Source organism: Maylandia zebra, linkage group LG11 (assembly GCF_041146795.1).
Source record: "Maylandia zebra isolate NMK-2024a linkage group LG11, Mzebra_GT3a, whole genome shotgun sequence".
NCBI lineage: Eukaryota > Metazoa > Chordata > Actinopteri > Cichliformes > Cichlidae > Maylandia > Maylandia zebra.
Genome location: NC_135177.1, coordinates 38,033,071 through 38,057,190, shown reverse-complemented (window position 1 = coordinate 38,057,190; position 24,120 = coordinate 38,033,071). Strand labels below are relative to the sequence as shown.

General features: G+C 49.3%; 1 protein-coding gene across 3 annotated transcripts in view; it reads left to right on the top strand.

Moving 5' to 3' along the window:
* Window positions 1-24,120, top strand: part of LOC143421198 (atrial natriuretic peptide receptor 1-like) — a 60,564-nt gene that overhangs the window by 29,614 nt on the left and 6,830 nt on the right. For all 3 annotated transcript variants that reach the window (XM_076890397.1, XM_076890398.1, XM_076890396.1), the window contains 13 exons: window positions 10,907-11,001; window positions 11,169-11,304; window positions 11,665-11,749; window positions 11,987-12,104; window positions 12,675-12,749; window positions 15,813-15,890; window positions 16,854-16,958; window positions 17,074-17,145; window positions 17,458-17,620; window positions 17,772-17,927; window positions 18,895-19,063; window positions 20,414-20,560; window positions 22,883-23,006. In XM_076890397.1, coding sequence (XP_076746512.1) covers window positions 10,907-11,001; window positions 11,169-11,304; window positions 11,665-11,749; window positions 11,987-12,104; window positions 12,675-12,749; window positions 15,813-15,890; window positions 16,854-16,958; window positions 17,074-17,145; window positions 17,458-17,620; window positions 17,772-17,927; window positions 18,895-19,063; window positions 20,414-20,560; window positions 22,883-23,006 — 1,523 coding nt within the window. The remainder of the gene's footprint in view (window positions 1-10,906; window positions 11,002-11,168; window positions 11,305-11,664; window positions 11,750-11,986; window positions 12,105-12,674; window positions 12,750-15,812; window positions 15,891-16,853; window positions 16,959-17,073; window positions 17,146-17,457; window positions 17,621-17,771; window positions 17,928-18,894; window positions 19,064-20,413; window positions 20,561-22,882; window positions 23,007-24,120) is intronic.

The window sequence follows — 24,120 nt, the reverse complement described above, 5'->3', positions numbered from 1 at the left end:
GGGTGGTTGCAGTTAGAAACACTCGTCCGACAGGTGAGACCCAAGCAGACGTGGGCTGGTGCCGCTCCGCCAGGTGTTGCGGTGCAGGTAAAGGTGTGCAGACAGCAGTCTTTCCTCAGGATCAGCAGCCAGTGCTGCTCCGGGGGAGACGCTGATATTCAAGAGGCTTTGTGAGCGCTCCTTTCTCTGATTTTTCTCCTGTTACTGAAACGCTCTGACCTCCTCGCCTCGCTGTCAGCCAGCCCTGGACATCTCCTAAAAATATCTTGGAAATCGAATCATGTGAAACCAGAGTCCTGCTTTCAGCCTGTCCTCCACCCGCCTGCCTCTCCTCTGCTCCGTCCTGTCCACATCCATCACGGCGAGGCCTCATTAGCGTCACCGTGTCTGCACTCACGCAGACGAGACCGCTTCAGCCAACGAGCCTCCGTTTATGCACTCGTGCCTTAATGGTGTTCTCGTAAAAGCATCAAAGGTGATTTACGGTGTTGAGCACAAAGTGTTGGTCATGTGACAGATCTGCAGAAACATTTGAAACTGTTCACACCCTCAATTTATTACAACAGCCAATCAGAGAGAGTCTACTGAAGAGAGGGCGAGCTGGGGAAATGGTCCTGCCCAGACTGCCAGCTGTTCCTAAAAAGGGCTGTCACCCACCCGACTGAAAGGATGGAGATTTGATTTGTGGATGCTGCGATCGTGTCCTGACTGGAAAAGGCAGATTGTGGATCGTTGAACGCTCTCTGGCAGACGTTATCACGTTTCCCTGCGAATAAACAGTGAAGCAGACTTCCTGTGGTGTGAAATGTGACTCCTGCTAGGAGGAGGCTGGTCTCCTCCTTCCCCGAGCTGACCCTCCCCCTCTGTTTCCAGGACAGCTGTCACTGAACCCGGTCTGCACGCACTCTTTATTTGAAATGTTTATGAGCGCAGACACCTGCAGGGCCACCACGCCGGACCCTCGCCTACTGCGGGCAGCTGGTGGTGAGCTTTCATGTCTCCTGTGTGATGAACCTGTTTGCCTGCTTGAGGAGTGCAGTGTCCTAATGAGATTTGTCAGTCTTCCTAATCTCTGATTTATAAGCCGTGAGATGAGGTGATGTGGTTACCAAGCAACAGCTTTCAGCTTCCAGGTCCAAAAACAGATGTGAACCTGCAGTATGTCAGAGACAGACCCCACATCCAGCTGTCAGGTTGCCAGAGGAACACGAACACGTAAACACACGACTGCACAAAGGCCGAACTCGGCGCCAAAACATGACGCACTCACAGGGGGGCGGGGCCACGACACATCCATCCAGCCTTCCAAACATAGGGTAGACCCTGCAATAATACATACAGAGAAAAACCCAGCAATCATATGACCCCTATGAACAAGCACTTTGGCGACAGTGGGAAGGAAAAACTCCCTTTTAACAGGAAGAAACCTCCAGCAGAACCAGGCTCAGGGAGGGGCGGGGCCATCTGCTGTGATTGGTTGGGGTGAGAGAAGGAAGACAGGATAAAGACATGCTGTGGAAGAGAGACAGAGATTAATAACAGATATGATTCAATGCAGAGAGGTCTGTTAACACATAGTGAGTGAGAAAGGTGACTGGAAAGGAAAAACTCAATGCATCATGGGAATCCCCCGGCAGCCTACGTCTATTGCAGCATAACTAAGGGAGGATTCAGGGTCACCTGGTCCAGCCCTAACTATATGCTTTAGCAAAAAGGAAAGTTTGAAGCCTGATCTTGAAAGTAGAGATAGTGTCTGTCTCCTGAATCCAAACTGGAAGCTGGTTCCACAGAAGAGGGGCCTGAAAACTGAAGGCTCTGCCTCCCATTCTACTTTTAAATACTCTAGGAACAACAAGTAGGCCTGCAGAGCGAGAGCGAAGTGCTCTGATAGGGTGATACATTTATGTTATCTGGCTTCATGGATAGATAACTCTTGGTGTCATCTGCGTAGCATATCCATCCATATATCCAGTATGGATGGATATGCTACAGTAATTTTCCATTAAATGAACTGGTTTCTCGCTGTCCTTCTTCTACCACCAGTCCATCTACAGTCAGCCAACACTGTCTGCTCCACCGACTCTGATTTCCATTAAAAGTTTATGGTGCAGAGTTTGAATTTATATGATGAGTGTTGTGAAATGTTAGCTTAAAGAACAATATATCAAATACGTTTCAATGTCTTCTTGAAAAATGGCCGTCAGCCCACTTTCACACCATTTTTTCTACACCTTGAAATCTGACGGAGTGCTTGAACAAAAAATCTCAAAAGCTAAAAAAGCTCAAATTCAGGGACTTTTGACAACAACTCCAGCTGCTCTCCAGAGTCCGTATTCAAACACACACGAGTGACAGATGGTGGTTTTTTACATTCTGAGTCACATAAATTAAGAAAACTACATTTTTATTCAAATTTCATGGTAGAAGAGCAAAATCTGACAAACTGTGCCACAAAATCAAACAATCAGCAGATGATCCGATTTGAATTTTAATGTTCGATTGTTTAATTTCTTTCACAGTGTGAAGTTTTTATTAGTGAACTGAACTTTTTCAGATTTGAACTCGACAAAAGTCTTTGAGATGTTAATCTTCAAACATCGTCTCAACTTTCACAGTGAAAACGTGTCCGTGTCTGCAGATTCACAGCGCCCTGCACTCTAGGCGCTGTCTCGCTCCATGACGCAGGTTTCTCTGCAGCTTCAGAGTCTTTGATTCGTTTGCAGCGATAGTTGTTTCTTCCAGCTTCCTGTCTGCGTGACTCTGCCTTCTCTCTCTTCCACACAGCAGATTATCTACCCCTGTGCACATTCATGCTTAACGGGAGGTTACAGACCACAGCGCTCCGCAGGATGATCCGTGATCAGGCAGAATGAGCGTTACAAGAGACGGAAAAGCTGTGAATGAGACAGAAAGAAGGGGAGGGTGGCTAATAAGATCTCATCAGAGATAATCTCCATGACAAACAGGACACGAGAGGAAGGAGGCAGGCTGGCTGTGAAGACCGTGAATCGGAGTGAGAAGATCAGATTACAGCTTCCTCTCTGCTGTTTCCGCTCCATTAACTAATGGACGAACACGTCGCAGCACGTTTGAATGATCGGGAATATTACAGCAGGTCTGCAGCAGATTTAATGCAGCAGCTCGCTGAGACGGCTCTCAGGAGGAAACAGCTGGGGTCAAATTTCAGGACAGTTTATTCAGGAAAAGTTTCTAAACCTGATCTGGAAAGTTCTGGATGATCCCCGAGATGGAAAGTTTGTGAGGCTGAGGACGTACCGCCTCGTCCTCTGTCATTCCTGCAGATGAGCACAACGCTCAGTCTGTTTGCACAACCCACTGTCATTGTTGCACTGTTGTGTGTCTGGATGCTTCTGCTCTGTCTGGGGTTTTTTGCACACTTGCACTTTGTGTTGATTGTCATATTTAGCACCGTGGTCTCAGAGGAACTGCGTACGGTCCCACTGCACATGGTTGAAATGACAGTAAAGCCTCTTGACTTGATGAGGCAGCGCACTGAGGCTCTGATAATCAGCAGAGACCCTGAGGCCACAGGCCAACCCGCTGCTGCTGCTGGAGAAATGTCTAATTAACCCACCCGAGCGATCTTCCACTTTATTTGCAGCTGCTGAGTTTGTGCACTCAGTTAACGCCATCACTCAGCTGCACTACACCTTAGAAAGTGTCGGTGCTTCGCTGCACAGTAAGAACAGAGACTGAATGAAGTTCCTGCTTTACAGAGCCAGAGCTAACCCACGCTGAGCAGCATCAGCTGAACGGGTGAAAAGGTTAGAACAACCCAGCGGTTGTAGCTCTTGGGTTGGGTTGGAGTACTGAACTGCCACGTTACCCTGGGATCCAGTCCAGGTACCCAGTTCAGCTTCACAGGTGAGATTAACCTGTCTGACACCCAGTGGACCAGGATTCACAGATGTTTCCAAAAGGCTGAGGAAAATCGTCCATCCAGCTGCTAACGTGCTTCCTTTTCTTATTTTAAAAACCAGCCCCAAAAACATGTCGGTCAATGACAGCTCCCTTCTGAATGTGAGACGCGTAGCTGTCGGCGTGCTGCAGAGGATGTTGTTCGGATGCCCAATGATCTGGTTTCTCTCAGTCAGCCACACTGAGACCAGCGCGTGAACAAGGGCTGGTTTAGGCCACCAGTGTTGTAGGACTCCATGTTTCAGTTTAGTGAACACCAGAGATGGGCAGTAACGCGTTACTGTAATCTGATTACTTTTTCAAGTAACGAGTAAAGTAAGGGATTACTATTGCAAAAACGGTAATTAGATTACCGTTACTTTCCCGTAGGAACGCTGCGTTACTGCGTTACTAAAACCGTGATTTTTTTGCGAGAATGTCTCACGACAGTGACGTAAGCGAGTGCACCGTTAGTGACAACAGCTGTGTGCAGATCAACAATGGATCACATATCGAGTGCAGAGAGAGTATGAGCGTGCAGCGTTTAAAGCGTGGAAGTACTGACCTTACTTTGAGTTTGATTCCATAAAAAGTGACAAAAACATTAGTGTCCGCTGTGCGTGGGAAGAAAACTTCTTTTTACAGCGAAAAAAACCCCTAAACTTCCAACAAGCACCGAGTAGCTACGACGTAATGGGAAACTCACAGAGAAACTCGCGGATTCTTCCACTGACCGCGGCACACCTGCACCAGGGTAACCCTCCGCCTACCCCACTCCTGCTTTACAGGTGTAAAGCACTTTGAATCACCTTGTTGTTGAATTGTGCTATACAAATAAATTTGCCTTGCCTTGCCTAAAAAGAGACTTTTCCATTTGATTACATTTTGTATGATGGATTATGCAGAAAAAGTAGAATTGGGCTGAAAGATCTGTCGCTTTATCACCTATTCAGGTTGTAAATCGGGTTTTTAAAAAGTAACTAAGTAACTAAGTAATTAATTACTTTTGAAAATAAGTATTCAGTAAAGTAACAGGATTACTTTTTTGGGGGAGTAATCGGTAATTAGTTACTGATTAGTTTTTTCAAGTACCTTGACCAACACTGGTGAACACAGCTGGCTGATGTGAAGGTGGGTCACTGTAAGGTGGGACCTTCCAGTTTGCTGGCCGGATGAATTTATTGGAAAAGGAGCTGAATGAGAGAGAAGAGTTCCTGAGGTGGGATGTAGACAGGCTCACCGGGAAACAGTAATGTTGGTGCACTGGCTGTTGGTGTCAGACTGGATAAACCTCCATTGACGGGAACAGTAACAGCTGTGGAAGTGCAGCTTTGATCTGCTTTGATGTCATGGAGACAGTGTTTCCTCAGGATGCAAAGAACGAGGCCGGAGCGCACGCTCAGCTGTCCGCACGATCCCAAAAAGCTGCAAAGAAGTCAGTTTGGGTGCTGGAGATCACATGTTCCAGCAGAAACTATTCACAGCCTCACACGTGAAACCAGCGTTCACCCTGATGCCCTGTGTTGTGTGTCGATTAGCTCGGCCGCTTCCAGGAACTCCAGCCAGCAAATCCTGGATTGGAACGAACTCGAGATGCCGAGACTCCAGGCTGGATAAGCACTCCAGTGCTGAGCCTTGGGACAGCTGGTCCAGGTTTATTAAGTTAGGCTGCACGATTTTGTCTCGCACTCACGCCATTCAGTCACATCAGAATCATAGAAAACGTCAACACTGATCAGAGAGGTCCATGTCCAACGTTACAGCCACGTTTCCCGCTGTTGTCAGCGCTGAAGACGGCGTCTTAGGAAGCACAGACACGTGAAGTGATGTACCCGGGGTTTGGGAACGTCAGCCACATACAGCGATGAAATACTGGAACGTATTTCAACTGTGAGCTGTGAAGCAGGGACGGGTTCAGACTCTGATCGTTTATCAGCACGTATCCATGTATAAGACAAAGCTGACGCTGTGAGGCTCCATCAGAGGTGTGAGCATCACCGCAGACGTCTTTGTGTCAAAGTAACTGAGGATAAAACATGAAGCAGGTTCTCCTGTTCTGGCTTTTTATAGCAGAGAAGCTTCAAACTCTTCTGCAGTTGATCAAAGACTGAAGCAACCTGATGCTGCTGAAGTGAAGCAGAGTCACAGAGGTTCGATCACAGCTGAGCAATCATTGAAGTCTAAATGTCTTCAGTCTGAACAGAGGTGAGGCTTTGCTGTCAGAGGCCGACAGCAGCGAGCGCAGCAGCGGAGCGTGAGCAGCAGGAGACGGAGATTTGATGGTAAAAGTCTGAGTGCACTGAGGGAGAGAGAGCTGTGCAGGAAGTAAAACAGCCAAAGTCAGAGAGAATTCATGACGACGTTTCTCAAACGTGAAGTTTGAGCTTCTTTCTGGTTCTGTCAGTTTTGGTCAGAGAGACGAAACCTGCAGAATCTGAGTGTTTCAGCCCCGACGTCTGTGGACGATCCACGCTCTGTGTCTCTGCTCTCATCTCCTGGTTGAGCTGATTCTGGAGTTTCTGATTAATTACATTTATATTTAAATCCAGGATTTAATGAATCGAGATCACTTTATTCAGACCAAAACCGATTTGAATCAGGAAATAGATTTTTAAAAGCCATCCCTGGTGTGGACGTGGATGCGATGAAGGATAACATGACACCGCAGTCGGCTCTGTGAACATTTTAAGACTTGTTAGTTACACTAAAACACAGATTTCTCTGAAGAGGTCAGGAACAAATGTCCACACAAAGCAAACCTGCGTGGAAGATGCCTCCACCCACCCATTCATCCTCACGAGTGTCAGCATGATGCTCTGCCTCTGCCTATTTCCTTTCACACCTTCAAACCAAAGCCCTGAATGAACGAACATTTTCCTTCATTGCTGTTTGTCATTACAAAGCTGCTCTTATCCTGCTTGCTTCTTTTCTCCAGTGCCAGTTTTCACTGGTGAACACTGTATTAGTATTGCGTATGAAACGCTGAGTGCCCCTTCACCTGCACAGTCACTGACTGTCTCAGGCAGTGGTTCAGTTCTGTCAAATGAACTGGAAGTTGGTAAAGAGACAAAACGTTGTTGTGCGCCTGAGAGCTCGGGAACAGGAAGAACACGCTGAAGGACTTTAGGATGCTGTCTGTGGGTTTAAGGAGCCGGTTTTGCTCATCATTTCCTTTCAACGATCGCCTTTTTCATTGAACACAGATCCTGTGTTTCAGTGTTAAAAGCTTCATTGCTCCAGTTCAGGGCGAGCACTTCAGACGTGTCTACTCACGTTGCTTTCAGCTGGAGCCACAAATGTCTAAAGAGGCTAAAAACGAAGGCAGCTGCTGAAAGTTCAAACGTTTCTTTAAACTTTAGACGAGTTTAAAGTTCTTCTTTAAGCTTGTCTACCAGGATGTGGATGACTGTGCCAGAGGTTTCCCATCAGACCAACCTACCAACAAGAACACGACTCGCCTTAGTGCGGTGCGTCCTGAGAGCGCCACCTTTAGCTTTCACCACTCTCTTTCTGTTGTAGCGTTGTCATAGAAACGCAGAGCCATGTTTGAGCGCCGCCTGCTCAGACTGACCATACAGCTGCAGCTTTGGTTCAGAGGTGGACTTTGGTGTGAGACTGGAGCTGGTTGGACTGGATGTTGATTGGTTAGATCATTGTTTATAGTTGGACGTGGTTAATAGATATTGTTGGACATTGTTTATGAGGTATTGGCTTGTAGTTAATAATAATAATGGATACTTTATTGATCCCCATGGGGAAATTACTTGTTTTTCTCTGCATTTGACCCATTCACTCAGTGAAGCAGTGGGCAGCCACTAAGCAGGCGCCCGGGGAGCAGTGTGTAGGGACGGTACCTTGCTCAGGGGTACCTCAGGGTAGCCATTAAGTGGATTCGAACCCCCGACCTTCCGATCATGGGGCGACCACTTTACCTACTGAGCTATCCCTGCCCCTGTTGGACTCTGTGCTGTTACGATTGTCTCAGACAGTTTTCTGGCTGGTTTTTGACTGGCTGGTCACTGTTGTTGGTTTTGGCTGATGTTGGACTGGTTTAGTACTTCATACAGGGTTGGATTGTTTTGGAGCGATTCTGGGATTTTACTGGGATTACACACTGACTGTAATCCCAGTAAAAGCCGGTCAAGCAGTTTTCTTATAGTTCACAGGTGAAAGCAGAAGTCCTGGATTCAGATGAGACATTTATTATCCCGTGATCTCGTAAAGACTAACCTTCACTCGTCTGCGTTGGCCCTTCACACACACATGCACACGCAGACACACTAAGCAAGCACACAGCGATTCCTGGAAAGTAAGGCATGACCTCCCAGGAACACGTAAACTTCCTGGGGTCAGTGTTAACAGCTGCAGGTGTGACTCATGTTGTGAGGACATAGATGTGTTTACATGGTCACATTCTGCGGTCCTGAGTTCCTCGTGGGGACAAACTCGTAAATCATTACATGTTAAAGTCACGGGGAGGTTAGGGTTGGTCGAGCTGAAGTTAATGTTAGATCGGATTTCCAGGAAGAAGACATGACTGTGCGTGTGTGTGGTCCACATATATTTATGATTTTTTAATAAGCTGACATTAAAACAGCAGGAAAGCTCGCTGTCCAATCAGCACGTCTCTCTAAATGTCATCCTTGGACCGCCGCTCGCCCTCCGTGGACCCGCGCCTCATTGTTACGTGACAGCCAATCGCAGCAAAGATTATGCTTCATGAACATCACTTACTCCATGTTTTTATTGTCTCGTTGTAGCTACGCTGCAGCATTACTTTTATTTTCTCAGCATTACTTTATTATTGCTTATTATTTATCGATTGCTTGTATTGATCTGAGTGTGCTCTGTTAAACAATCTCAGGGGCTGCACGGCCCAGTTTAAGATAAAGAAGGATTATTTTGAACCGTAATCATGCAAAGCTGCTCACGATGGGTGTCCTTAGCTGAATGTGCTGTTCATGTTTTTGAGTTTTATTGGTTCTGTTTGTTTGAAATGTTTCTTTGTTCTTTCCTCCTGAAAGCATCAGAAATCAAAACTTTGTCTTTTGAAGTCAGCAGATAAGAACACAAGAGACCGAAACCCTGAAAGGACCCATAAAACCTCTGTGGACAATAAAAGGATCCAATAATGATTTAAAGCAGCACTTTTATAAACCAGCACCATAAAACACGTCTCACTGTGATGAATCCTTATCTTATCTTTAGATCAGAGTCTGGCTCATCGTTTCTAAGTAACACATGAAAACATCATTCTTCCAGAGCCTGAAGGTCGGAGGAAGATCGTGGTTCCAGGAAATGGCATGAGAGCTCACGACCTCCACGCCATCATCAGCCCACAGCCTGACCTCTGCACTCCACCACCACGCATTTGTTCGCTCTGAGCTCCAAACGCTAAGTGCTGAAGGGAGGGCGGGGTTACACCCAGGGTTTACGGGCATGTGATCGATTAGCGCCATCGTTTCCCTGCGTGGCTTTTGCACATACAGGAGCTAAGGTGTGGGTGTGACAGCTGTTGTGGCTTTAACCCTGTGAGTTCAAAGGTCGGGGTCATGACCCCCGAACCCGCTCCATGGCTTCTCAGTCTGGTGTAAATTTAAAAACAAATTGTAGTTGGTGTTTCTCAGCTTCTGTGATAGTGTTCACGTCTGAGTGTGGGTCCCCTCCGCCCCGGCGTCCCGGAGTACCAGCCGAGACGTCATGGAGATGATGGAGAGCCTCACAGTCGTGCTGAGTGTCATTTACCTCTGTTTTAATCCCTTTGATCTGTTGCTTCCTCCATGCTCGACCTCTACAACCAATCAGCTCCCTCCTAAACTCTAATGGCTTTGTTTCTATGGCGATGGTTCATCTGGGTGGTTAGCGCCACTCAGCCCCTCTTCAGCGTGCACACTCGCTCTCCTCCTGCTGATTGTCTGTAATTAACGTCTCCTGTCTGTGTGACTGTTTTCATGCACGACCTCCTCTCTCCTCAGTCTTTGCTTCCTGTTGTGTTTCCTGCTGTCACGTGTTGGATTTTGGGGGACGGATCGTTCGTATGAACTCATGCACCTCTGCGCTCTGTTCTCCAGCTGAACATCGATAACCTCACCAGTGTTAATAAGACCATTTTATCAGGTAACCTGTACCTGCCTGTTGGGCTGTCCTGCTGCCAGCTGTGCCGGTTCTGGAAGCTGAAACCTGAGAAGTTTGAAACGTCTGTAAAGTCCAATTATTAACACCAATAAAAATAATAATGATAATAACATATATGTTACTCAGTGCTGTCGTCTGCACACGGAGGCCTGCTGCTCGAGCTTTCTGTTTGTCGGTCATCTCTGCAGCTGTCGGGCATTTCATTTGGATCTTGGACTTTTATGTTTTTCCCTCCTGCAGCTGGGACCCGTTCAGATTGTTAGAGTGTGGTTTCAGTGAGGTTCTGGTCTGTTCCACTTCGCTTTCATCTGTTCCTCTGTCAGTTTAGACTCCTAGCATAAAAAAACAGAACCTTCACTAACGGACGAGCTTCCTCTTCCTGTCCATCAAGTGTTAACTTAATTACTTCCACGCCTGGTTTTGCTTTTTTCTTCATCACTAACAGCCCAGGAAAAGCAGCTGAAGAGAGAAGCCTATCAGGGGGTCGGACATATTTGTAGTTTTTAGTCTGTAGTTTGTAGTTAGTGTCAGATTTATGCTTAAAAGATGAAAGTTTTCATGAAGGATGAACTGAGTGTTTATTGATGACGGCTGCTCAGAGGCTGGTTAAAAAACAATGATGATGGCGATGGTGTTGGTGGTGATGAAGGTGATGGTTTTGGTGGTGTTGATGGTGGTGAAATAGAATTCCCTTAGGCGGTGCAGCAGGTGGATGGTGGTGTGAGATGCACTCAGGTTAATGATGTGAATTATGTGAAACTCTTGAAGTCGTTCTTCCATTGTTTGATCGCGAACAGCTTTAACCTTCAGACGAGGAGACGCTTCACCTGTGTACCTGTGTGCTTCTCCTCAGGTGTGACAGGGCTGCTCCACCTGGATGACAGTGGGGACCGAGAGACCGACTTTGCTCTGTGGGACATTGTAGACACCAACAGCACCACCTTCCAGGTGAACACACTAAACACAGACACAACAGAAACGTGCTGGTTGTGTCCTCGCAGGCTCCGACTCAGCGCTCAGCGTTTTTGTGACCTTGAAAACATAAACTAGAGTAACGAATGTTAGAACGTCTGCGCGAATCCCGGGACGTTAACCACACCTCCTCCTCCTCGCAGATCGCTATGGTGTACAGCACCACTGAGGAGCATCTGACCGTCATACCTGGAACACACCTGTACTGGCTGGGCGGAGCCCCTCCCCCTGATTTTCCTGTCTGTGGCTTCAAGAACGACAACCAAGTCTGTCTCGCAAGTCAGTATGCCAAAGATCAGTCTGAGGTCAAAGTTCATATGCACTGGTTCTTATGAGCACTCAAAGCACCTCATTCACACACACACACGTAAGTGCTTCCTATCTAGCATTCACACTCCGATGGATACATCAAGAATGGGATCGAACCAACAACCTTCACGATTAGTAGGTGACCTGTGCTACCAACTGAGCTACAGCCCAGATCAGGAAGAACTCGTTTTAAAAATGTGTGGTCCTGATGGACCTGTTGGTCCTCATGGTCCTTGTGGTCCTCATGGTCCTAATGGTTCTGGTTCTGAATCGTGAGATCACATAGTGTGTCTGTGGGTTAATAACAGTCTCCTCCTCTCTCTCTGTCAGAGACCATCACCATCTACCAGATGGTCTCCATCGTGGTCATCTTCTTCTTCATCTTGATCCTGACCATCGCCATCTTCATCTACAGGTGAGAGCTGCTGCAGTTCCACCACCTGGTCATGTGAGGGCAGTAGCATGTGGAGTGATCGTGCTACATCACCACACGATCAGGTTCTTTGGTGCGCTCAGAGAAGAATGATTTAGAATGAGTTGGTACTACTGAGCGTGTGCGAACTGTAATCAGACAGACTGTGTCTGACCGTCTTTGAGCTTCACCTGGAGGAAGATGAAGGTGAGTCACTGAGGAAGAGTGTTTGTGCTGCAGGAGGATGAAGCTGGAGAAGGAGCTGGTAGCTCAGCTCTGGAGGATCTCCTGGGACGACATCCAGATGAGCGACCTGAACAAGGTGCTGCGGAGCGGCAGCAAGCTCACACTGTCACTGGTAAGTGCGCGCACACTCCCACGCAGTGACGCTGGTTAAAGGTTTGAGGTGTACGTAAGGCTTCTGATGACAGGCGTTCTAATCGAAGGTAGATGTAAAGAAAGATGTGCGTCGAGCTCAGGTCGCCGTTACGTTTTAGACTAAACTGTGGAACAGAAAATAACGAGGCCTGAAATCAGCTCTGAGGAAACTCCCAGAATTCTTCTCGCTGTCTGTAAATCCGACAGACGCCTTCACAGTGAAAACACACTCCCACGAGCAGTTTATTAGGAACACCTGCACCATCTTTGATGTTGGAAAGGTGAAGAGATGGGAAAGGTGAGGGCGGCACATTACTGGATGAGAGTCCAGGCTGTACCTAATATTCTGCTCTAGAGACGTGTCAGGGACACATGAGTGTTAGGAACAGCTCCAGGGAGCAGATGAGTTTGCACACGTGCTCCTAATAAAGTGCCGAGTAAGCGTACACGTGCGGTGTTTTTACACGATCGTTATCGTCACCATGGTAATCCTTGGTGTGACGAGGAAGATGATGAAGGTCACACTGACGCTGAGCGTGTTTGTTTCCAGAGAGGCTCAAACTACGGCTCCCTGATGACCGGAGACGGGAATCTGCAGATCTTTGCAAAGACCGGATACCACAAGGTGAGTGTGTCCTCGCCCTCCTCAACCTCCTCACCCTCCTCATCTTCCTCATCCTCCTCACCCTCCTCACCCCCTCGCCCTCCTCACCCCCCTCATCTTCCTCAACCTCCTCATCTTCCTCAACCTCCTCACCCCCTCGCCCTCCTCACCCCCCTCATCTTCCTCAACCTCCTCACCCCCTCATCTTCCTCAACCTCCTCGCCCTCCTCATCTTCCTCATCTCCCTCGCCCTCCTCATCTTCCTCACCCTCCTCATCTTCCTCATCTTCCTCACCCCCCTCGCCCTCCTCACCCCCCTCATCTTCCTCAACCTCCTCGCCCTCCTCATCTTCCTCAGCCTCCTCGCCCTCCTCATCTTCCTCAGCCTCCTCGCCCTCCTCATCTTCCTCAACCTCTTCCTCTGCCTCCTCGCCCTCCTCATCTTCCTCAACCTCCTCGCCCTCCTCATCTTCCTCATCCTCCTCGCCCTCCTCATCTTCCTCATCCTCCTCGCCCTCCTCGCCCTCCTCATCTTCCTCAACCTCCTCCTCTGCCTCCTCTTCCTCAGCCTCCACAACCTCATCTTCCTCAGCCTCCTCGCCCTCCTCAACCCCCTCATCTTCCTCATCCTCCTCGCCCTCCTCACCCCCTCCTCATCTTCCTCGCCCTCCTCGTCCTCCTCAGTCTCCTCCCCCTCCTCGCCCTCCTCATCTTCCTCGCCCTCCTCATCCTCCTCATCTTCCTCATCTTCCTCAGCCTCTTCGCCCTCCTCATCTTCCTCACCCCCCTCATCTTCCTCACCCTCTTCGCCCTCCTCGCCCTCCTCACCCCCTCGCCCTCCTCATCTTCCTCAGCCTCCTCGCCCTCCTCATCTTCCTCAGCCTCCTCGCCCTCCTCATCTTCCTCAGCCTCCTCCTCTGCCTCCTCGCCCTCCTCATCTTCCTCAGCCTCCTCATCTTCCTCACCCCCTCGCCCTCCTCATCTTCCTCAGCCTCCTCATCTTCCTCACCCCCTCGCCCTCCTCACCCCCTTGCCCTCCTCAGCCTCCACAACCTCATCTTCCTCAGCCTCCTCATCTTCCTCAGCCTCCTCCTCTTCCTCAGCCTCCTCTTCCTCAGCCTCCTCGCCCTCCTCATCTTCCTCGCCCTCCTCACCCCTTCCTCATCTTCCTCACCCCCTCCTCATCTTCCTCAGCCTCCTCGCCCTCATCTTCCTCAGCCTCCTCATCTTCCTCAGCCTCTTCGCCCTCCTCATCTTCCTCGCCCCCCTCATCTTCCTCACCCTCTTCGCCCTCCTCACCCCCTCGCCCTCCTCAGCCTCCACAACCTCACCCCCCTCCTCAACCTCCTCGCCCTCCTCGCCCCCCTCCTCAACCTCCTCGCCCTCCTCGCCCCCCTCCTCAACCTCCTCGCCCCCCTCCTCAACCTCCTCAGCCTCCTCGCCCCCCTCCTCTTCCTCAGCCTCCTCGCCCCCCTCCTCTTCCTCAGCCTCCTCGCCGCCCTCCTCTTCCTCAGCCTCCTCGCCATCCTCCTCTTCCTCACCCTCCTCACCCCCTCGCCCTCCTCAGCCTCCACAACCTCACCCCCCTCCTCAACCTCCTCGCCCTCCTCGCCCCCCTCCTCAACCTCCTCGCCCTCCTCGCCCTCCTCGCCCCCCTCCTCAACCTCCTCGCCCCCCTCCTCTTCCTCAGCCTCCTCGCCCCCCTCCTCTTCCTCAGCCTCCTCGCCGCCCTCCTCTTCCTCAGCCTCCTCGCCATCCTCCTCTTCCTCACCCTCCTCACCCCCTCGCCCTCCTCATCTTCCTCAGACTCCTCATCTTCCTCAGCCTCATCTTCCTCAGCCTCCTCAGTCTCCTCACCCTCCTCGCCCTCCTCATCTTCCTCAGCCTCCTCGCCCTCCTCAGCCTCTTCGCCCTCCTCATCTTCCTCGCCCTCCTCAGTCTCCACAACCTCCTCGCCCTCCTCATCTTCCTCAGCCTCCTCGCTCTCCTCAGCCTCCTCGCCCTCCATCATCTCAAAAGTTCAGCATTTCAGGAATTTAAAAAAATTCACATATAGAAAAATATTTTCACCAGAAGGAAAGAAAATGAAATCGTTGTTTGGGGATCACTACGTGTGATCGGCGTAGAGGGGAGGAGTTAATCAGCCGTGCTCTGCCGTTCAGCGTGGACTCACCAGGGGGAGGGTCAGTGACCTCCTGCTCCCAGTCCGATAAAAAGGGGAGGCTGCGTCAGGAGGAAGAACAGCACAAAACTGCGGTGCTGCAGAAGAATATGTGGGTGGTGCAGGATGTGGGTGGGAACAGAGACGCGTGAAGTGGGTGGAGATGAGTGTCAGGGCTGCAGGGGTGAAAGAAAGGTTTGAAGATGGCGGCGAGAGCTGCTGCGAGGGATGGTTGGAGACGGTGGAGCCCGAGGTGGCGGTGTTCACCTTCATGACCCGCTGCAGGACCAACACGTGAAAGGGCCGGCCTCGTCCAGGTGCATCATGGGACTGTGATGTCCTGCTGTTTCATATTCAAACACTCTTACAGACTCTGCAGAGCGGCGCTGATTTCAACAGTGAGGATTCAGGTGGGAACACCTGGAGCTTAGTCTGCTCCGAGGAAGCCGCCCTCCTCCTCCAATCAGCCGAGTGCCGTTTTCACCGCACTCATCAGTCACCACTTTGAAAGGTCAGAGGTCGTTGATTATTTCTTCAGGTCTTAATGATGCCGCAGGTGGAAAAGCTCGTTATGAAGACAGGAGCCCTCCAATCACAGAGTTGCTAGTCTGCATCAGTATTTTATCCTGATTTGTTCTAGAACCACATAAACCAGATCAGAGATGCCGATCTGAGGTCCAGGAGGGGGCGATGCCTCTGAAGCCTGATTGGACCGCTCTAACAGTGCAGAAGGGAAAAAAGCTGGAAATGAGCAGAACACCTTCACATGCAGCTCCTCCCGTGTCAGGTTAGCTAAACAGCTAACGAGCACGATGAGAACAGGAGGGAGCGACGAGAACGAAGTGAGGCGTCTGCATCATGTCACGTGTCACTGAAGGTCGCTGTTGTTGACTTTTGGTATGTTGCTCTTTGTTTTCTTCCAGGGGAACATCGTGGCCATCAAATACATCAACAAGAAACGCATCGAGCTCAACAGGAAGGTGCTGTTTGAGCTCAAACACGTGAGTGTCTGACACGTCACACGTGACCATTAGCACCGGCTAAGCTAACAGCTCAGAGTGGCTAAGCGAACGGGAACATTTACTGTCTGCTTCCTGTTCAGGACCAGGCTCACCAGTACAGTACAGCAGCCAGCATGAGCTGCTCCCAGCAGGGTCAGTGCAGCTACAGTGGGGCCTTCATCATCCAAACATCCATTCATTTATTTCTCCCAGTTTACCCAGTTCAGGGTAAACATGGTTCGGTCATTTTAATCCATACACTGCACACATTCAAGAAAATGTAATATTCAGCTAATTAAAAACAGACGATCTGTGTCACATGTTCTCAGGCCACACGTGGTTCCACGGTCAACTTCCTGTTATTCTTCTCCAGACTTGAGCTTCTGGATTTACATCACTGATGTAACGACCTGAACGATGTTCGGGTCAGGGTAATTCTAGGCTTCATGGTCTGGACCTGGACCTGGTCTGAGGAGGTCTAATGGGCAACGCTGTGAAATGTCCCTTCAGTCCAGGGGTCTCAAACTCGTGGCCCAGTGGCCACTTGCGGCCCACGTCAGCCCTGCTTGTATGTTGATGTGAAGAAATCTAAAGCAGTTTGGCTTTTCTGTCGGAGAGGGTTTGTTTGTTGTTGCGTGAAATGTTAAAATAATTTCTCAAAATGATTGAATATGAAACCAACATGAGCAGAGAGCACAAACGTGAGGCTGTGTCAGCTCGGTGACACGGGCACACTGACGTCTTTATTTTGTTACATATGAACACAGCGCTGCCACGTGTTGGACGCACAGAGAGGACTTCCTGAACGCTGAAGTGGCCGTCCAATGAGACGACAGCAGTGGCAAACAGTGACGTTTGAGACGCCAGCTTTAGTCTGTTTCCACAGTGGGCGTCACCGAGGGCGGAGTCATGCCCCCCGTGTTTTCCTGTGAATTCAGCCTTTGAATGTTTCCGTCTGTGCAGATGAGAGACGTCCAGAACGAACACCTGACCAGGTTCATTGGAGCGTGCATCGACCCCCCCAACTGCTGCATCGTCACAGAGTACTGCTCCAGAGGCAGTCTGCAGGTACGGCTTTAAGGGTGGGGGTCAGGGTGACGGCGTCACGGCTGCGTCACGGCTGGTGCTGAGGAGATCTCGCCAAGGTCACCGCTGACAGGTTATTGGTTGTTTGTGTGTTCAGGACATCTTGGAGAACGACAGCATCACTCTGGACTGGATGTTTAAATATTCCCTCATTAACGACATCGTAAAGGTACGTTTCCATTTCCTGCAGAGTCTCTGCTTCGTTAAGTTTCTGCTTCCTGGACTGAAGCTCGTTAACGGCAGTTTCAGGGAGTGGAGTCGACGCGATGCATGTGGGACTCATCAAAGCGAAAGTACGAGGAGGAAGCGAGCAGGTTAACGAGGACAGAGGAGTCAAAGTTAGAGAGCTTTGGGGTCCCCGGTGTCTGATTGGATGATGGCAGGACTCAAAGTGAAGACAACAGTAATAAGTTACCTCCAGGTGGCGTTACCTGTGATAACAAACATGTTGTCAGTGCTGTCCTCCTCTCTGTGTCTGCAGGGCATGCTTTTCCTCCACAACAGCGTCATCTTCTCCCACGGTAAACTCAAGTCCTCCAACTGCGTCGTGGATAACCGCTTCGTCCTGAAGATCACCGACTACGGTTTGTCCAGCTTTCGGTCTGAGAGCGACGCAGCTAGTGACGCTCACGCCTACTACGCCCGTGAGTTGCAGCTCTCTGCCGTTAATCTGCTTTTCCTGAAGTCAGGCAGCGATGTTAGCAGCACGCTCCTCTCAAACTCTTTAATGTTAAACATGAAGAGGTTTCGATCTTAAGCTCAAGTCCTGAGGTCTCTGTTTGTGCCGCCCTGCAGAGAAGCTGTGGATGGCTCCAGAGCTGCTCAGGATGGAGTGTCCTCCTCCTCAGGGAACCCAGAAAGGAGATGTCTACAGCTTTGGCATCATCCTCCAGGAGGTGGCGCTTCGACGAGGAGCCTTCTACCTGGAGGGAGACCCGCTCAGCCCTAAAGGTAGGTAGCTCTGAGGTTCCTGCTGCAGGTGTGCAGCTCTAAAGGCTGATGGTGCACATGCACACCTGTAGGTGTGCGTGTCGGGTCATGTGATCGGCGTCGACCTGGTTTCAGATTAAGCCGCGATCCTGCTGGGATGAATCAGAGCAGAGAAGAAGAGGCTGAGCAAACAGCACATCCACGCTGGTTCCTCAGCCGCCTCTCGCTCACAGGTCATTTCTGCGTTCGCTCCAAACCACAGAAAGCGCTTCAAGCTGCACGCCGAGCTCTGCTGCTGCACGCCGAGCTCTGCTGCTGCACGCCGAGCTCTGCTGCTGCACGCTCACAGAGCAGCTGGGGAGCAGAAGCTGTTTACCTGCTCTCTGCTCAGGTGCGTGCTCTGGCAGCGGCGAGCCTCATCACCGCTAATGACCTGGCCTCTGATTTATTCGCACGGAGCACACTGGACGTTCCCGTCTCTGCTTTCCGTTCATTAGGACTCGGCGTCTGTGTAGCTGGTCGCCTCCGTCGCTCAGGTACGACCCGCTGTCGCCATGGGAACCTGCGTCATGCTGACAGGTTTGCTAACAGCACAAGTCTGAAAGGGATTTTATGTTATTTATAAGGAAGTCAAATAAAGTGTTACACCATAAACCGTCGCTGGGATCATCGTCAGCTGTTCTGTTTGTCTCGTACGGACGCTCGTGGTCACTTGTTTTACTGCACAGTCTGCTTTCAGTCACAGATCAAATCCAGTTAAATGTGTTACTTTAAGGTTGCGTTCATGAAATGTGCTCAACACATTTCATGAAACATGTTTTTAACTCTGCTGACATTTTTACAGAGACTGTGCTGCTCATCCTCGAGCGGCTCGAGGCTCCGAGCAGAGGATAACGTGTGCACCAACACCAGCGCTCCACCTGAAATCACCAATGAGCTGGTAGTTTAAGGTTCACGTCGCTGAACGTGCTGAACTGTTTCTGTGCAGAGATCGTGGACCGCGTGATTCTGGGGGAGTGGCCCTGCCTAAGGCCGACCATCGACTCGCAGAGTGACCGCCCCGAGCTGGGTCAGCTGATGGAGCGCTGCTGGGCCGAAGAGCCGACGGAGAGACCCGAGTTCAACCAGATCCGAGTGCTGCTGCGCAAACAGAACAAGTAAGACCTGAAACCGCGAGCAGAGCAGTGCATCAGTGACATCCTGTGGCCACACAGGGAACAACTGCATTTGTGTGTTTACAGAGTGAAACATCTCCATCTGAAAGACCTGGATGGCCGCTAACTTTCTGCTTCTTAATTCAGATCAAACTGAGGTTATTGTACTCGGCCCTGAAAAGCTTAGAAATATGGTATCTAAGCAGATTCTTACTCTGGATGGCATTACCTTGGCCTCCAATAACACTGTGAGGAACCTTGGAGTCATTTTTGACCAGGACATGTCCTTCAACGCACATATTAAACAAATATGTAAGACTGCTTTCTTCCATTTGTGCAACATCTCTAAAGTTAGAAATATCCTGTCTCAGAGTGACGCTGAAAAACTAGTTCATGCATTTATTACTTCCAGGCTGGACGACTGTAATTCATTATTATCAGGATGTCCTAAAAACTCCCTGAAAAGCCTTCAGCTGATCCAAAATGCTGCAGCAAGAGTCCTGACAGGGACTAGAAAGAGAGAGCAGATTTCTCCTGTTTTGGCTTCCTGTTAAATCCAGGATTCAAAATCCTGCTCCTCACATACAAGGTCTTAAATAATCAGGCCCCATCTTATCTTAATGACCTTGTAGTACCATATCACCCTATTAGAGCACTTCGCTCTCGCTCTGCAGGCCGACTTGTTGTTCCTAGAGTATTTAAAAGTAGAATGGGAGGCAGAGCCTTCAGTTTTCAGGCCCCTCTTCTGTGGAACCAGCTTCCAGTTTGGATTCAGGAGACAGACACTATCTCTACTTTCAAGATTAGGCTTCAAACTTTCCTTTTTGCTAAAGCATATAGTTAGGGCTGGACCAGGTGACCCTGAATCCTCCCTTAGTTATGCTGCAATAGACATAGGCTGCCGGGGGATTCCCATGATGCATTGAGTTTTTCCTTTCCAGTCACCTTTCTCACTCACTATGTGTTAACAGACCTCTCTGCATTGAATCATATCTGTTATTAACCTCTGTCTCTCTTCCACAGCATGTCTTTATCCTGTCTTCCTTCTCTCACCCCAACCAATCACAGCAGATGGCCCCGCCCCTCCCTGAGCCTGGTTCTGCTGGAGGTTTCTTCCTGTTAAAAGAGAGTTTTTCCTTCCCACTGTCGCCAAAGTGCTGCTCATAGGGGTCATATGATTGTTGGGTTTTTCTCTGTATGTATTATTGCAGGGTCGACCTTACAGTATAAATCGCCTCAATGCGTCTGTTGTTGTGATTTGGCACTGTGTAAATAAAACTAAACTGATAGTAAAGTGGACACGAGCCCACTTATGGTTTTTGCCCACCCAGAACACCATGTGTGTGTTTTCAGGGAGTCACGGACCAACATCCTGGACAACCTCCTGTCCCGGATGGAGCAGTACGCCAACAACCTGGAGGAGCTGGTGGAGGAGCGAACGCAGGCGTACCACGAGGAGAAACGCAAGGCCGAAGCCCTGCTGTACCAGATACTACCACAGTCAGTACTGCAATTACTGCACACAGTGCGGCTCTACAGTAAACATACCCTCCTCCTCCTCAGGTGCACCTTTGGACATCTTCCTCACAGCTGGGTTCTGAGCATGTGCAGTTGTGCGTGTGATGTATGGGCCGCTCGTCTATGGCGTTATTTTTGTGCGTCTATTCTGAGAGCACGTAAATAAAATGTTTGCAAGTACAAATGTTGCATTTTGAGGAGAAAATTATTTTGCGCGAAGCAAACTCATCGCCGCATGCAGGAAATGTGTTTCAGTGTTTGCTAATGTCCATAAACACACAGTAACAGCCGCTCTGTGTGCTCACAGACGTCTGCAGACCTGCTCTCAACATCTCTGCACGCTCAACTCTCTGTACAGCGTTACAAATGTGCCACAAAACCAGCCAATCACAGACTTGGATGCAAAAATTCTGATTGGCTGTTTTGGTCTCCAATCAGCTCGACAGCTACTGCGTTCCAGAAACACGGTCCAGAGTGTAGCCAAACCCCTTTGCAGTTAGTATGTTTAATTATTTGTTTTTAAATATAGACTTTTTAAAGAGCATTGTTGGTTTTAAGCTAGTTTGAACCAAACCGCTCTGCTGGATCTGGCTAGTAGCTGGTGAGCTCGTGTGTGTGACAGCAAACACTGAAACACATTTCTTGCACGCAGCAATTATTTTTCTTCTCATAAAATTATTTTCTTCTCAAAATGCAACATTTGTCCTTGCAAATTTTTTTACACCAAAATAACAGCATACTCCTCCTGCCGTGTACTTTGGAGGGTCTGCTGGGTGGAGGCACAGCTGGTTGGTGTAAACAGAAAGAGGCGTTCCCCTCTTCTACTGCCCAGCTGTGCACAGGTGTGACCTGTAGTCCCGCTCACACACCTGCGCCTCGATGCTCGAGCCTGTCAGATATTTGTCTGAATGCTGGACGCAGCGCTCTTCGGCTGTGGTGACCCTCGATGTGAAGGCGGGGTCGATTTAAACATGGCGATGGTCTTGGTGTGAGTTTGAGGTCTGTGGCGACTAGAACTGATAATAACTTAAAGATTATTGATATCATTATTGATTATTGACCGTTGTATTGAGTCTCGCTGGGTTCTCATTGGCTCAGTGTTGCAGTCGTTACTCAAAAAAAGTCATCATTACACAGAATAAAAAAGTAATGCAGTATGTTACTTAATTACTCCCAGGAGAAAGTATTTGGTTTGAATACTCGTTACATTACTTGGCTGTTACAAAATAAACTGAGTCACAGTCGCACACACCAACACAGATCCTGAAGAGACTTTAAAGCGGTTGTCATGGTGATTCTATAAACATTGGCAGGTAGACACAGAGGCTGCAGCCTCACCTCTTTGTTTCCTGTTCAGGCTCTGGCTGCTGGGCTCAGGTCTGCATACGCGCTGCTCGTCTCTCGGGGTTTTTGGCTAGCTTAGCGTTAGCATGCCGTCTGCGCTTGCAGGCAGTCGTGTTAGCGGCCTGGATGGATCTTCCGCTTCACTATTACGCTGTCGTCCTTAGTAATGTCTGTATCCACGCTGCACGCTGCGCAGCTCTTTTCCTCTAGCACACGAGCTGATGTCAGCTGATTGTAGCTGGAGTGCAAGAACTGAAAAGCAGGTAGACCAATAATTCCAAGGAACTGGACTACTGGGAACCAGTTCTGGATTCTTGTCCTATAGTGTTGACATCAAAGTAAGCTTTGTTGTCATCTCTGCTATATACAGTTCAGTATATAGAGAGACAGATGACGAGGCTCCAGTTCCAACAACAATAAATACAGGAAGAGTAAGAATAAATATACACTTTGAGGTAAAAAGGGTTAATAAATGTAACGTTTACAATTTATAAAATGAGATTTAAAGTGACTTTGAAGTGGTTTAAAATAACCAACGCAGCAGTTTTACAGTATAAATGATTTAAAGTGACCAACATGAGCAGGACTGTCCACAGAGCAGCGTCTGTGTTTACAAAGGCAGCGATGTGTGAAGTCCAGTAGAGTCAGTTACTGGTTTGTGTGGGTGTGTGTGGTGGGGGGAGTGGGGGAGCTGGTAGTGAGGTCAGGAGTCTGATGGTTTGTGGGAAAAAGCTGTCTCGCAGTCTGGAGGATCGGGCCCCGATGCTGCGATAGCGTCTGCCGATGGGAGGAAAAGAGTCCGTGTGAGGGGTGTGCACCAAGCGCACATGTCAGACAGGGGCATCCAAGGTTGGATGTCCAGCAGCAGAGGTGGTGAAGGTCCCGAGGTGCACACGGACATTTTTTATGGGCGGAGCCCCCTGCTCACACACTCATGGCGCCGTATTGTCTCTCTGTCAGTTCGGTGGCCGAGCAGCTGAAGCGTGGAGAGACGGTTCAGGCTGAAGCCTTCGACTCGGTCACCATCTACTTCAGTGACATCGTGGGCTTCACCACCATCTCCGCAGAGAGCACGCCGATGGAGGTGAGACGAGTTTACCTGAGTACTTCAGTACTTCTCACACAGCTTCCAGGTCCAAAGACACAAACACAGAAAGCCAGACGGAGAGTAGCACCGGACACCTGATCCTCCCAAATCCGAGCTTGGACTCTGAAATCGGCTCTGCGTCCTGTCACGCCGTCAGGGCTGCGTGTGACTGACGTGTCAAACGCCTGCAGCGTAGTGCAGGTGTCTTATCAGACACGCTGGTGTTTCTGCTGCAGGTTCAGACGCTGCATGCTTGCCACCATGTTAGCACGCGGGCTGAGGGCGGCTGGCGAGATCCATATTTCAGAATCACATGCTCAACGTATTTGTGGAGAACAATGGGCTGGTCGAGGGGAGTAAAATCCAGAGGAAACATTTTTGAGAGTAAATGAAATGAGAAACTTTATCGATACTGCGGCTTCCTCCCACGTGCAGGCAGTGGGGTTAGGTTAATTGGTCGTTCTAAATTGTCCATAGGTGTGAATGGTTGTCTGTGTGTTAGCCCTGCCACAGACTGGCGACCTGTGCAGGGTGTGCCCCGCCTCTCGCCCTAAGACACCTGGGACAGGCTCCAGCCCACTGTGACCCTGATAAGAACGGATGGATAAAAGGTGGAAATAGATTCTCATATTTGTACTGCAGGGATCAGTAACTCATGAGGCAGCACGATTAACGATGTCCCAGCAGACGGGGCGTCCTCGGCTGGCCGGACGCCGCTGCATACATTTACGGATTTAATCTAGAAAATTCTCCCTCACCTGTCCTTGTAAGGGTTTTTGGATAGCGACTAAGAGTATGATTTGGAATTAAAAAGGAATTTCAGTGCATTTTATTTGAAATTACAATCTAATTATATTTACCTACAAATACACACTGGGATAAGGAGGAAACCAGTCAGAAATAATTATACTGGAAGTTTAAGTAACCTGTAAGTCGTCTCAGGCAGGGCTTCATGCAGATCAATGTAATGAATATTAAATAAAGTGCTTTGATGTACAAACCTGACACCACGTGTCAGTGTTCCTGTAAGTATAAATCTATAATCACGCTGTTGTATCAAATAAAACACACTGAATTATAAAGTGTTAACATGTTCTCTCACACACTGAAA